At 38.6% G+C, this 14,975-nt stretch overlaps 1 protein-coding gene across 1 annotated transcript; it reads right to left on the bottom strand.

Annotated features, from left to right (window-relative positions):
* Nucleotides 1-1,728: 1,728 nt before the first annotated feature.
* NHLRC1 (NHL repeat containing E3 ubiquitin protein ligase 1) lies at nucleotides 1,729-13,162 on the bottom strand. Its single transcript, XM_073331919.1, has 2 exons — nucleotides 10,908-13,162; nucleotides 1,729-7,843 (listed from the first exon to the last, which is right to left on the bottom strand). Exon 1 carries the CDS (start codon nucleotides 12,806-12,808, stop codon nucleotides 11,609-11,611), a length of 1,200 nt encoding a protein of 399 aa, XP_073188020.1. The 5' UTR covers nucleotides 12,809-13,162; the 3' UTR covers nucleotides 1,729-7,843; nucleotides 10,908-11,608.
* Nucleotides 13,163-14,975: the final 1,813 nt, after the last annotated feature.

Here is a 14,975-nt window from a genome sequence, read left to right as displayed (position 1 = left end):
GTGATGTGACTGAAACACTATCATTGGCAGATAACTCTGAAACTATAGAAAATGATGGTTATCTTGAAGGTAGATAGTCTCCAGAATCCTGTATATTGAGGATGGATTCTCCTAACAAAATAAGTCAATGCAGTTATTTAATTATTATTACCATACTGCTCATTTAGTATTACTCTTTGCATTCACTGACACTCAGTACTACTTTAAAGATGAAATTGTAAAAGGAAGATATACCTATTTCAGCTACTTATTTATTATCATAACTGCATCTAAAATGATAGTACCATAGAGAAACAACTATATTTTTTGCTCAAACATGAGAATTCAAGAATAGTCCAGAAGGAAAACAGGCAGTCCTTAAGAAAGAAGTATGAAATAAAAAAAGTTTACCAACCTGAAGATCCTGCATGTTCAGACATGTACCTTTCATCATCTTCAACGCAGCTTCTTCCTGAGAAGGAACACGTCTCATGATGATGTTTCATTTGGGGAACCGGGCCTTGCATTTCTTTGTTGCACTGTTTGCATTTTGTACACGTGCCTGTCTTACCCACAGGTAGAGGAACTTCATTAAAATATTCCCAAACTGGGTCTCTTTTACGGCCTGCTGCCATTATAGGTTTTCCCTTCTAGTGAGAGAATGGTACGGTAGATCTCAAATCAATGAAGGCTACACTCAGAAAGGCTACACTCTGGAATAGGCTGCTCAAAAAGTTTCACTTTTGTTTCTACTGCCTGCCCCTCCTTTCTCACATTTATCTCCAGACTTTTTCCTCCTTGTCCAGATCTATTCTGCCCCCAACAATCTTCTAGTCATTGAACTTTTTGAAACTTTGCACTTTTAGAGAGAGGTAAGGGATTGACTCTATATACACAAATTTGCAGAGGGACAACAGGGTTGAGGTCTGTTATTTCTCACCTCTATATATTATTTATTTTAAAACATTTTTGCTGTTAACAAGCATGTTATCTCTGGAGACACAAATCCACAGTTTGAGAACTGCAAAACGAAGCATCTCTGATGGTATCTTCTAGACTGATCACTGAGTCCCATTGGGTAGATAGAAAGATTAACCTAAATAATCTATACAGAAGCCCCTGGAACCCAATAAGATTGGGTCTGTAATCCATGAACTATTGGAACTAATTTACAAAACTTTTCTTAAACATTACATGAATATATTGTCTCATACTATAGAATTAGAATTTATAATCCCTATACCATGATGAGATATCTTTGAGCTATAATGTATCCTAATTAAAACTATCATTAGATAGGTTTTTTCCTCAAAAAGCATTTTATCAAAAAAATCCCATTTTAATAAAAAAATCCGATATTTTGATTTTTTTAAAAAAATCATGGATTTTTAAACACCTTGCTCTGAAGTAGGGTTTGCTCATATGCATGTCTGAATCAGTGGAGATTCAGGCAGTCTGGAATTTTAAAGACAATGTTTCCAGGTGAGCACTTTCTTGTAAGCATTGCTGAGGCAGGATCCATCATGTTCCTGTCAGGCTGAAATGTTTCAGTGCTGATGGTACAATTAGATGTAATATTGTTGAACTGATTAAGTATATTGACATTTTGTCTGTGCCTCTAATCCCTATACTAACAGGTTTCAGAGTAGCAGCCGTGTTAGTCTGTATTCGCAAAAAGAAAAGGAGTACTTGTGGCACCTTAGAGACTAAATAAATGTTAGTCTCTAAGGTGCCACAAGTACTCCTTTCTTTTTGTGAATCCCTATACTGTTTTGTAATGGTGTCCATAAAAAAGCTTAGTACACACGCGCAACACAAGAGAAAAGGGATGTGTAAAAATAACATATTAAACTGTATTAAAATTTTGCAGAGGATACTCCCTTCTCCAATGATCAAAGAGCAGGGAAGGGAGTCACATTGCCTTGCTCCCTACCTCCCACTGTTCAATTACTGTGGGAACTGTTAAGTGCCAATGCCACCTATAGATGAAAAACAGTATTGGTGAAAAGACGTCATCTTGGAATCAGACGTTTTGTTATAAACCAGGCATTACAAAGAAGTTGTCTGGAGGCAGATGAGGAGGTGGCAGATGCAGTAATGTCTTAAAGTTTGTAACAACTTTGCATGTTGACAAGCCTTAAAGTCAAAGTAAACAAACTTTAGCTCACGTATTAGGAAATCTTTTCTTGTATAGTGGGAGCCTGACTGAAAGTATATTAAAGTCAAATGGAATCTTTCCATTGCCTTTAATGAGCTTTGGCTCAAGCCTATATGGTGGAAATGGGGAATTTAATATCCCTACAGTCTTAAGCTCAGAACCTAGTAATCTTTTTGCATCCAAGTTCAGAATCCTTTACAGCCAGTAAAAGAAAACATTTATGTGAATGGACTTTTGAGTATGCATGACCAAGATGGTTGGTTTTTACTTTGGTTAGCATCTACCCCAAATACTAAAGGGGAAATAAATTAACAGCACCTCACTTTTGGCTTCAAAAGAAATATATATTGGAATTCAAACAGCTTCTTAAATGACTAACAGGGAAACTAGCACTGTAGGTTATCCGACCTGACTAGCAATGTTCACTGCAGTTAATAGGAATCACAGTACAGGGCTTCTGATACTGTTGGTATTACAAAATCAAAAGACCTAGTCTTCCTTCAATAATTCCACCAAAAAACCTCAAACATTACACACACCCCCTACAGTATGGGGGGAGAAAGAGAGGCAGATTTTCTTGGGTTCACTTTAATAAACGACCAAGATGCTCATTTACCACTGTGATAGGTGTATGATAGATGCTCATTTACCACTGTGATAGGTAGGAAGAAAAGTGAAAACATAAAAAGTAAGCACTGTGATGAGAACAAAATAAAAATACTGAATCGCAGGCCTCAGATTTACTAATATTGGATATATACTGTTAATATAAATAGTAGTTCAACTTTTAAAATAGGATCAAATATTCATTTTCTTCTTTTGAGATTTTCCCAATAACCATATTAATTTTAGTGTTTACTCATTTGTAGTACTTAGTTGCACCACCTAACAATAGAGAAATTAGTTGCTCATCCCTAAGAAAAAATTAACTGCCCCAGTCTGTTCCTGACATTATCACAATGTAGATCAGCAGGGCAGGCCCCAGCAAACACTGTAAAGCACAACTCTTCCATTATTCCCCACCCCAGAAGGCCCTCACTTTCTTCATCATTACTATAAAGAATGTCTGGTATGCAAGTATGACTGAACAGATCCCTGCAGTTCTATTGTGAACGTGAATCCTGAATTGAGAGCCCCATGGCTCTTGGGAACAGAAAGCAGCAGGCCAGCTTACAAATACTGTCTGGTACATCAATACAGTTATTATATATATGTTTGCTTAGTGCAGATAATTTCCTTAGCACTGTTCAAAATATGTAAAGACAATCCTTTCCCTGAAGAGCGTGCAGTCTAACAGACTATAGAGTTAGCAGTGAAATATCACATCAAGTCTATTTAACATTCAGAAACCCTTATGTTCAGCTATAGAGATATAGTTTCTGCTCTACAGGGGTAGACAAGAAATCGATAAAATATCCATTCTTTGTGATACAGTAAATGAAACTAGCCTTTTCAAAAATTAGTACAAGATTTTTATTAACCCTTTAAACTCAGTCACAATCTCCCTCTTGTGTCTGCTACAGAGAAAGAGTAAACTATGCCAGGTTGAAACCTGGTTGCAGATGGAGCCAAGGTTCTGCCCTGCCCATTCTGCCCCCTCTTGCCCAACTGCATAAGGAGGGCAGTGGGGCTATTGTGGCTCTGCAGAGCCTGCCTGAGGTGACAGCCAGACTCGCTGGCCACAATTGCGCCTTATAAAATTACTTCTCAACTGTGCATACAAATAGGTTTCCCTCTTTGTATCATATGCAAAATTGTATATCCCTATACAATGCAGTGGATAAATGCAACTATGTTGCTTGGAAGAGATAATTAAAGTCATTCATCAAAAGATTCCATCCAAACAAGCTGAATAAATCCTTGGCTTGAATAGTAGCAGAAGAGGGGGAGGGGATTCCCTTTGTTAAAAAGTAAGTGGGGTCCTGATCTAATGTCCATTGAAGTCAATGGAAAGAGTCCCAGGAACTTTAATGGGTTGGATCAGGCCCTACCTAAGTGCACAGAAAAATGTTCAACTCATTAAGATTAGAGGGTCATGTCTCTCTGGAGTAACTTTAATATTACTCTTCTATATTAAAAATGATAAAATTGCTCTGAACTGTTGCAACTGCTAGTTGGATGTTCATGAATCTGAGATTAGATAAAATCAAAATGTCTAGCAGCCTTAAACACAAGTCCTATGCTCTACACAATAACCAGACCTTGCACAGTAAGTATCCTAAACCACCCACTCCCCCCGACCCAATAATAGGCCCTTCTATTCTCCTCCTCTTCAGAATTTGCAAGAGCCGGCCTGGTATTTATCTTGCACTGACTGCAATTGAGTCCATCTAGTCCCCATCTGTTGGTTGCTGAGCAACTACACATCCAAAAGTGAAGATATTCTACTGATCCACCTTAGGGCTGGGTGGGCTACTGTGACCTATCCAAGGGTTTGTTATGGTAAAAGGGGGAAATACATAATGAAAAATAAATTGTGTGTTTGGTGAAAATTTTTTGTTGAATGTTACAATAAATTATAACATGCCATAAATGTGCACAGCAGATTAGGCATGTAAGGATAGAAGTAACTGTCCCAAAAACCTTAAATTCTAAAGCTTGACCTCTGCAGTGAGAATCGTGCGATTTCAGTGTATCTAAAAGTCCAATCCTGGAGTATTTATATATGTGGGTAGTCCCATTTGGGATACTAAGGAGTATTTATATAAATACAGAAGGCAGAATCAAGAAGGAATATTTAACAGAACATGGGCTCAAGCCCCCACTTAGACAAATTACTGTAAAGAGTTAAAAATCTTTTTAGTAACATATCTCAGCTCTACAAAACAATGTTGTAAAATTAATGCAAATTGGAGTACAGTTAGCAAAAGAGCTTGTGATTTAGGAAACATTTTCTTACAGAGATTTAAAATAATCTTTCCCTAATCTTTTACCTCTCCAACATCTTTCCTTAGATCTCTTAGGCTTGTTTCAAGATATCGTACTTCATCTTAGGTTACTATGCAGATTCCTTCTTGGATTTATGTATTGTCATACAATACAATATAAGACTTCCCTTCTGCATTTTCTGCTTCAACCACACATTACTGAGCTCCATGGAGGAGTCATTGGGTTAAATTATATATCCCATGTTATACAACTGTATCATTGGGTAAACCGTGGTTTCATCTACTTTATACAACCTTAGACTTAATGTGTCCCAGCACATGGAATGTCTTTCTAAAAGTTGGTTTGTTGGTTATTTCTCCCAGACTCTTTAATTACAACCATTGCTTGTATTTAAAATAAAATAAAATAAACAAAACTTTGTCCAGTCCTTTGTGAACCACATACTCTAACAATTTGTTTCCAAACAAATGTAGTGGCAGAATTCCCACTCCCTATAATTTCAGATCTTTGGTTCCCATGTAGATAGATCCTGTACATTTGTCTAACACACACACTGTGCAACTTCTATTTGGTTTTATTTTGAGTCCTGATCTCATGTTATAGCTGCATATAAACATACACTCTGGTATGTTTACAGTATGTGGCAGTAAAATATTTGTCTGGAGGAGTTTCAGAAATGCCAATTTTAGGTGCATCCTTAAAACATACCTTGTTTGGTTTATGCTTGTCAAAAAAGGATGTAGGTTCATGTCCTCTGTGTCTATGTTTATTCCCTCTTCAGTACCCCTTTGAGCAAACTTTCTGCCACCAAGGACTCTCAGCCCAGGTTTTCACTGCTAGAGCCTAAACAGTCTAACAATTGTATCCACACCACAGCCTACAGTGTATGAAAATTCCACACACAAAATTACGATTACAAACCTTTAAACTTGAAATATGGTATTTCAAAGAACAAAGTAGTCCCTCACCCCCCTCCTTCACACACTAATTTGGTAAAATACAAGTTAGAAGGAATAATTATCAATTCTAGATTTTTCCATCATCATAGGGCACCAGCTACTTCAACAATGTATTATATTTCCAACCTTTGAGTTAAGTGACATTGGTAACAAAAATATAGGTTTCAATAGAGAGCTCTGTCAATAAAACACAATCCTAGTTTTTATGGATGGTTTCAGAGTTATCCAAGGTAAGCAGTATAAAGTAAGTGGATGATGCAGTGCACTTTATACCATTTTCCATGCTTTAATCTCAGAGGTTTATAAATATTAATACATTAATTCTTCATCCCTGTGCGATAAGCAGGGAGGTAAATATTATGAGCCCCAAATTACAGGCACAGAGTTTATCCCAAAGTTACACAGGAGAGTCTTTGAGACTAGAACCCTGATTTCCCAGCTCCATGATTCATGTCTTAAAAAAGGGAGGAAGAGTTTGTGGTTACTTATCTTTTTGTCTGGAAACTGCCTTACTGTTTTTAAGGAGCTTTGACATTTCACTAATGATCTTGTCATTATTAATTCCTTTGGTATTCACTGGTGGAAATGCTTTAATCATGTGAATTAATACCCTTCTACATGTTACATTTTTAGATAATTGGAGCCAATGTACTCTCCCAGTCTGCAAAGTCTTTACAAATTGGAATGCACTCTAAAGGGATGTACTGCTGTGAAACTACTTTCTGGTGGGCAAATTCCTTTTTTTAAATTATTTTGGGGGTGGAAGAGAGGAGAACTGATTTAAGGTGAAGAGGAGTGAAAGATTTAGTGAATGGATGTTCATTGCTTAAGCACAAGGGGAGCCAATATCAATTCAAAGCACAGCCCAAGTGCCATTAAAGGGAAAACATTCTTAAGGCATGAAGTATTTCAGTTTGGAAAATTGACAAGATAAGGGCTCTGTCCTTTAGATTAGTATTGAATTTTGGAAGTTGGACAGCCCACTTTTGAGCAGGTGTGACTTCACAGCTAGAATATGGCCCTTCCCAGGCAGTAATAAGAGAATTATCAATCAATTTCAACTTAGTATTTGTAATAATAAATGTGTAGGACTTGAAGTTTTTGGACAAAGTAAGCACCCCTAGAGCTGCACACCCTCTACATATAAATAATCCTTCAAGAAAAATGAAGTATTCAAAAACAACTCCCCCCCACCACCTTTTTAGCTTTGCCTCTACAATGTAATGTATTGTGAGAATACAAAATCTGTTTTCATTAAACATTTTTAAATAATGAAAATATTTCTAGCTATGAGACCTTTATTTATCTCTTTTATAAATTTTGGACCTAAATATAGTTGTCCCTTTTAACTATGGAAAATTAGAACTAAAGAATTTTAAGCAGAGGGTAGTCAGATGATAGTAAGACAATATATTATACGCTGCATATTTATCAGAATCTATTTTGAGGAAATTATAAAGATGTAATAATAGAAGAAGAGTGAAATGTCTATAGTAAAAGTTACTTTTGAAACATGTAATGCAAAGAAGGCCATCTGCAAAGAACTATCACATCTATATAATCAAACAAGCAATTTTGTAATAAGTGGATCACTGGAATTTTGTACCCAAGAATAAATAATTCATAGATTTAAGGCCAGATGGAACCATGACCTCTGAATTTGAATTCTTGTCCATTGCCATTCCTCTCCCTCAGAGCCAAATGTCTATCCTCTTGAAGTCTGTGTTAAAACTCGAACTGACTTCAATCAATGGGACCAGTATTTGATCATCAGGCCTTTGTAAAACAACCATCGTTTTTGTCTCTTCTTTTAAACCAGTGGAAGACATATATAAAATATGCATGTGATAGTTCTGCTCTATGTATAAAGAAAAAGGAAAACACATGAGAAACAAAATCTAGGGCATTTCAGTTTATTACCTACATTACTAACACCTAATCTCAGGATATATTTAGTTACTGAAAATAATTTCTGCTTATTCCTGCATTTTTCCTAACAAATGGAACAAAATTCCAACACAGAGGATTCCCTCCCCCAAAAAATAGTGTTTTATTGATTAAGTTTTAGCACACATTTACAAAGAATAAAAGAGCAAACAGGAGGAGCAAAATGTACTGCAGTCATATGGCTGCACCACCACCCAATAACTCAGGCCAAAAGTTCCAAACGTGGGTGCCTAAAGTTGGTCACCTAAATCCATATTTATGCAGTTTCATAAGTCAGTGGGAGCTTCACGTAGTCAGCACTTTCATAGGACAGGACACTTATTTGGGTGCCTATATTTTAGGCACCCACCCTTAATAACTGAAGACAGAATTTTAAATGGTTTCTCTGCCCAGTGTTTTACAAGGCATAGCAATGAGATTCATAACAAACACAAAATATAATGCATCATTCAACGAAAGAACACACATTTGACACAAGCAAAAGTCAGTGTAGCCTGCAGCATTCTAGAATAGATCCTTCTGCTCCAGCCACCATCTTCCTACTACTGCAGGTTGGGAACAAAAGCAGTTTGTTTGTTTGTTTGTGAACTCAAACATCAAGCTATTTCTATTATCTATCAAAAGAGAAATACAGAACAAGGATAATTTGTGTTTTGTGCTTGGATTTTAAAATGGCGTGAATTTATTTAAAAATTAAGTTCAGTATTTCAGCTCTTGGCTAGTTACCTTTGTGGCTCTAGGTGGTCCCAAGGTTGTTCATCCATAAGTTAAAAAGGGTAAGGACAAACTCTGACTCTCTGTTGTGCTGGTGCACAACAGGGTGGGGTTTGGGGAAGGTGGATGTGGGAAGGGGTTATGTTGGTTGAAAGGACAAGCCAGATGACGGATCGCAGCCTGAATGTCTAGCGCCCTAAACTTTACTTTTAACACTTTATTAATTCACATACTTCTAAGGTACCCTTCCCTATGCATTTAGAAGTACATCAATTCCCTGAAGGAAGAGGAAGACTGTGCCCTCTCTCTCTCCTCTATCAAATCAGTTTGGTATCCCCCCCAGACACCATAGTTAATAGTAAGCTTTTGCTGGCAGCAGGTAAAGAGGTTATTTTTCCTACTCATAGAAGTAAAGTGCTCCCTGCATTAGTGTCCTGACCCACAGAGGAATCCTGTTGTGGCCAGCAGAATTCTTCTTACAGAGAATCCAAACCTTGTCACCCTCAGACCCGTTATTGCAGAGGTGCCCAAACTTTACCTGTCATGGCCCACCTTACCAGTAACGGAATCTGTCCGCGCCCCCATTACTGCGCTGTTGGCTCAGCAGATGAGCTTTTCTGGGGGGGGGCGGAGAAGGAATGAGGGCAGAGCTGGGCTGGGGATGGAGTGGAGCTGCAGCTGGGGCCAGAGCTGGGCTGGGGGGCACTCCATCCCCACCCACTGTGGGGCTAGCCTGAGCCCCCCAACATGCCCCACCGAACATTCCTCTGTGCCCCCCGAGGGAGGCACATCCCACAGTTTGGAAACCACTGCCTTAGTGTGTGGCAGGTGGAGTTGGAAAAGATCTACAAACCAGATCCATAAAATCTCTAATATAATATATAAAGTTACTCTACAACAGATCTAGTGATACCAAAGAAAAATGAATATACTGAAGTAAAATAACAAACCCATAATAAATAAGTGCAGAAACTTCATGTTGCTTTCCAAACCCACAATTATTAATGTCCTGGTATGTCACTAGTCAGTAAAACTTTTTGAAAATAGCTTATTTAACGGTATTCTATCACTTTCAAACATTTTAATACAAGACAGGTACAAAGATACATTGAATCTGAAATGAGGTGCTGAAAGTGCCCCTGTCCTGTTTAAAATAAGGATCTGTCAATTATGGTAGGGGTACAATATTATGTAGTAATTATATGCTCTAAAAGCCTGATCAAGAGCTCACTAAACTTCATGGAAAGACTCCCTCTGACTTGAAAGGGCTTTGGTTCAGGGCATGTGGAAGTACGGAATATCTTATTGAGTCTGTGAGGCCAAATAAAAATAAAGGAAAATAAGAGGTATATATAATTTCAACCTACCTCTATCTACCTTACAAAGCATTTATACTTGTATCAAAACTGCCGTCACTGTCAAACTACTTAATAATTCAAAGCTATCAAACAGCCTCTTTTTAGCAGCAGAGAAATCCAAATAGATTCAGTGAAGAGTCCAACTAAAGTAATATTATAATCCCTATTTAAGTCATAGTATTATCTCTTCAACTTTTGCTATCCAGTGAAGCAACAGAACCAGTGACAAGATGCAGCCAGATTGTCTTGGATAAAATAAGAACTGACCCAAAATCTTTTTTTGAAACTTGAGGGGAAAAAATGAGGTTCACCTCCTCCATCCCTTCTCACCACATCTACACTTAGTTCTGGTTGGGTCTGGAAGCAGAAGTGCTAATATTTCATTAGAAAGGCCACCCAGAAGCACAAAGTACCAGAAATCTCATGAAGGTTTGTTTCTGTAAGATGCCCAATTCAGTTTGCAGAGCTGCAAACAAGTTTTTGACCAGATAACTGCCTAGACCTTTGAGCCATTGGAGTTCTGCTCATCACTGCTACTACCCAAATCACTGTCTATATCCATGTGGAGAAGCTGACTTTTATATCACTATCATTACACAGCTAGGCACTCTTAATGCAAGCACTCAAACTACAGTGATGAGGTTAGTGTAAGAAACTATAAATAATAAATACAAGCCTGGCACACAGAAAAATGCATAACTGTGGTCAAACCGTAAGACAGTGTCTTTGTTACAAATTTTAGAACTTTATTTTTCAAAGTGAAGTTAGTGTTAATGAAGAAGCGGTGCACGATGGAAACCTGACTACCACAAAATAATTCTCTAAAGAAAATGTATGGCCCAGATAGTACAAGCTTCCAAACACTGCACCACCACTATGTCTTAACTCTTCTGATAGGCCTACCTCTAGGAATGAGATGGTGGATCAGTCTCTAGGCCCATTCAGTCATTGGCCTTTCATAATAGCCGTCTTCATGGTGGTTTTTGTAATGTGGAGAAACTACACTTTGACCACACAACTCATTTCAAACTGACCACTGAACAAGATAAGTATTTTGTCACTACTGACCTCAATTGGATTAAAGTAACCTTTGGAACTAAAACATTTCACTTACAGTTACAAGTCCTCTGAGCTAGAGAGTCTCCCTTCTAATAGAATTTCTGAAAATTGCTGCTTCTTTCTCATGAGATTCTCTCACCTTATCAAAAAAACACTGTGTAAGCTAGACTTCAATCAAGATAACCAAAAGGTGCAAGTCATTCTCTGTTTCACAATTGATTTAGGATCTTCCATTATCTAACACAAGACTATTGTTCATTTTAAGGAAAAAAAAAAAGTAATAATCGTATAATGGTTTAGAAAAAATGCCAGGTCATCTGGTTGAGGTCGCTTTGTCTGGCGCTATTTAGAATACGCATGTTGTCTCTCACACATACTTAGGAGTCAGAATTGATGAGCAAATGTCAAACACCATACAGCATGTCCATAAAAATGGTACGTTTCACACAAAATCATGGCAGAAAAAACCCACACATGCATCTGATAAAACCATCATGACTTCTTTTAAAATCTGAAATGGAATGAAATTAGTAATCCAAAACAATTCAGCTAGCAGTATATACTTTAACTGAATGATCACCACTGTCTAAGACAATCAGAGAATTGCTTGCTGTGTAAGTCAATGCCACAGGATAAGAAAGCCCTTGGGTAATTATGGGCCTTAAGACAGGAAATTCCTCAGGTTTTCCTAAGCACAATACAACTTGGTTATAGGCATCTGCTACTATTATGTGTCCCTCTCTGTCGAAGGCCACAGCAGTGGCATATATTTTGGAGGGAAACACTAGGTTTAGACCAAAGCTATCCATCTGGCCAATGAGTTTCATGTCAGCACTGAATATCTTCACTCTTGTGCTGCTGTAGTTTGGTCCCTTAGCTATCAGGTGCTCTATTACAGCGATAATACCAGAAGTCTGAGAAACTGCCACCTCTCTTGGGTTGCATAAGTTAGACTGGATCTTCTGAACTTTCTTTAGTTCTCCTTTTTTAAAATTGGCTGTCAACCGAGAAAGAGCACCTGCCTCTGGATCAGACAGGATAACGTCATTCTCTGGGGTGGTATCCAAACCCCATGGTAAACAAAAGGATTCCCTGATAACTAGCTTGCCTATTCCATTAAAATCAAACACTTTCACAGAGCGATCGCCGCTGTCCGTGACAACCACGTGGCCGTCCAATGTGACTGTCACGTCAAGTGGGTATTTAATATCATTGCCTGCATCTCCTCTTTCCCCAAACTGTTGTATACAGCTTCCACTCAAGCCAAACAGCTTAATCCTTTTCTTGCCATCGTGTGCCACTACTACACAGTCAGACCCTCGACACATTGCAATCCCAGTCGGATCGATCAGCGTCCCCCAGCCTCCGAAAGAAAGGTTGAACGTTAAGCCTAGAGATGCTGATACAGCTGCTTCATTGCCAGTCCCAGTTGTTCTTGAAGCTAAAGAAATATTAGTTGCAGGGCTTAAGATCTCTATCAGGTGCAACAATGGTAAGCAGTCACTTGTCTCTGAGGATTTGCAAGCTCTTCGACAGAAAGGGCACTCCAACCTAAAATTCCTTGGGTGTGCTAGAGAGAATACACACTCCAAGCACATAACATGTCCACAGGGCAAGTTCCTTGGCCTGTGTTTCTTCTTCTGGCTATATTTTTCAAAACACACTTTGCATTCAAGTAGACTGACCTCAGTTTCCTTCACCAGTTCGGTCATAATCTGCATTCTATCAGGGGCCGTGGCAGACATAGTTGCAGCTTTAAGAGGATTGTTGATTATACTGTGCTAGCGATGTGACGCTGCCATCTGGTCACATTGGACAGTCACAGGACTGTGTTACATCAGAGGCCTTTCCATAAATGCTGATGGTATGTTCCGTTTCAAAGCATTTACTGTAGTCTCCTGCCCTCTAAAGGAAACTTGGGAAAATGCAATGGGCTCACCAAAATATATTTTAATATTTTCTTACTGTTATCTTCACTTTTTCCCTCAAATATTTTGTTTAATTTCATTTGGAATGAACATATATCTAAACTGTAAACTATAAATCCAGACTCGTATCATTTAAATCATGGTAATTTAGCATAGCAAGAGTGGTTTCATAGTCCACATCAGTTTTCGAGAGTCACTACATGATTAAAGTCCAATAAACCACACAAAAGCAGGAGGAAGGAAGAGGAAGGGGGTAGTGGGCAATTGAGGGGTAGTTATTCAGGATGCAATGAGTGAACAGGGCTGCGTTTATCATTTTCAGGAGCCCAGGCAAGAGCAGGAGTTTAATCTGTTAGAGAGGCGGTTCAGACCACTGGTTCCACCTCTTATCCTGCTATTAGAGATGGGCTGGGAAGTTAGACTAGGTCACAAAGGTTTCCTGTTCTGACCTCCTGCTGTTAACATTCCTCCCACACCCACATTGCCCATCCGGGGAGGCCCTTCTCCACATGCTCAAAGAAAGTTAAAGGGTCCTTGGGGTTCTGCTGGAAGTGGACTAAAGCAATTAGAAAGTCTACCTACCTGTTCCTTTTAACACTATTTTACTGAACAATGCTATGACCAAGAGAACCATGTCTAATAGGATGTCTGATTGCATTTCTCATTGCTATTACCTGGCTGACCTGCAGCTAGAGGCCAAGTCAAACTTCACTCAGTCAGGAGCAACGCAGCCACCGCTGCCTGCCTCAGGTGTGTTTCTATTACAGAGGTAGGTGAAATGGCTACATCATGCACTCTGGGTGCCTTTACAAAAGTATTATTACTTGGATTCAGCCTCCTGGGAATGCCGTTTCAGACTCACCATGTTCCAGAACTTGTTTCCAAGATAGATGGGATCAAACTTCCCCCATGCCCACAAAGTGTTGATTTTTATTTAGGGATGTCTCTTACATTCTTTGTATTGATTTTGTCCAATTAATGTCTTTTTTTGGGAAAACTTGAACGTTAGGTCCAACCCTGGGCTTTTAAGGAGTAACTTGCTCCTTTTTGTATTTTTTAAAACCTCCCTGTTCACACTGTTGGCCTTAGCCTTATTACTGCTGCTCACTTCAGCTTTACTTTCATTTTCAAATATCCCTTGAGTATCTCATGGCCCAGGAGTAAGAATCGCACAGAGATAGTATTATTGGAGATGAGAAAGAACTTCCTTCAACTTCTTCTCTGAAAATATACTGCAGGAGGACACTCACTTGCCTGCCTCACCTCAGTGCTTGGAGGTTGCTTTTTGAGAGTTACTTTTCTCTTGATCCTTGTTGTTTATTTTTCTTCAAAGCATATTGTTGATCCTCTGTAGTTGGTTTATTTTTCTGAGAAGACAGACTCTCTTGCAAACAAAGAAACAGACTGGGATGCTAGAAGAGCAGTATTTATATAGCCACCCAGTAGGGGGTCCTACTTTACTCTCTACCCTGTCACCACCAACTTCAATGCTTAAAAAAACAACAAAAACCTTAAAGTTTCATTAAAGTGATCACTCACTACTGTCTACAACTACAAATATCCTGAAAGCATCAGACCTGAGTCTGCAGCTCTTTGAATACAATGTTTGCAATGAACATCAAAAGCTTGCCACAAACAGAAATGGAGGAAAATTGACATATATTTCTAAAGCTCTGCTAATCTGTGGATGTCTGCAGACCGTGTTTGCAGATCACTGATCAGATGTGGATACAAATATACTTCAATGCGATATGAATGCACAGCTAAATCTTTTAAACTGGATAATCTCAATATTTTAAAACAACTATTTTAACTATACCTGCCTCGAAAAAAAAAAATTATGAGCAAGAGACACACACACTTGATACAAGACATTGCTTCTACTTCCAACTCTAATGTTCATAACCCCTGGGTGAAGGGGCATGCCCCCATCCCAATCAGGAGAAGGCTAATGAGCTCCTCTGGGTTCAATCCCTACCAAACA

This window comes from Lepidochelys kempii, chromosome 2, assembly GCF_965140265.1.
Source record: "Lepidochelys kempii isolate rLepKem1 chromosome 2, rLepKem1.hap2, whole genome shotgun sequence".
In the NCBI taxonomy this organism is placed as follows: Eukaryota; Metazoa; Chordata; order Testudines; family Cheloniidae; genus Lepidochelys; species Lepidochelys kempii.
Note: the sequence above shows the minus strand (reverse complement) of the source record. Positions and strands in the feature narration are given on the sequence as shown.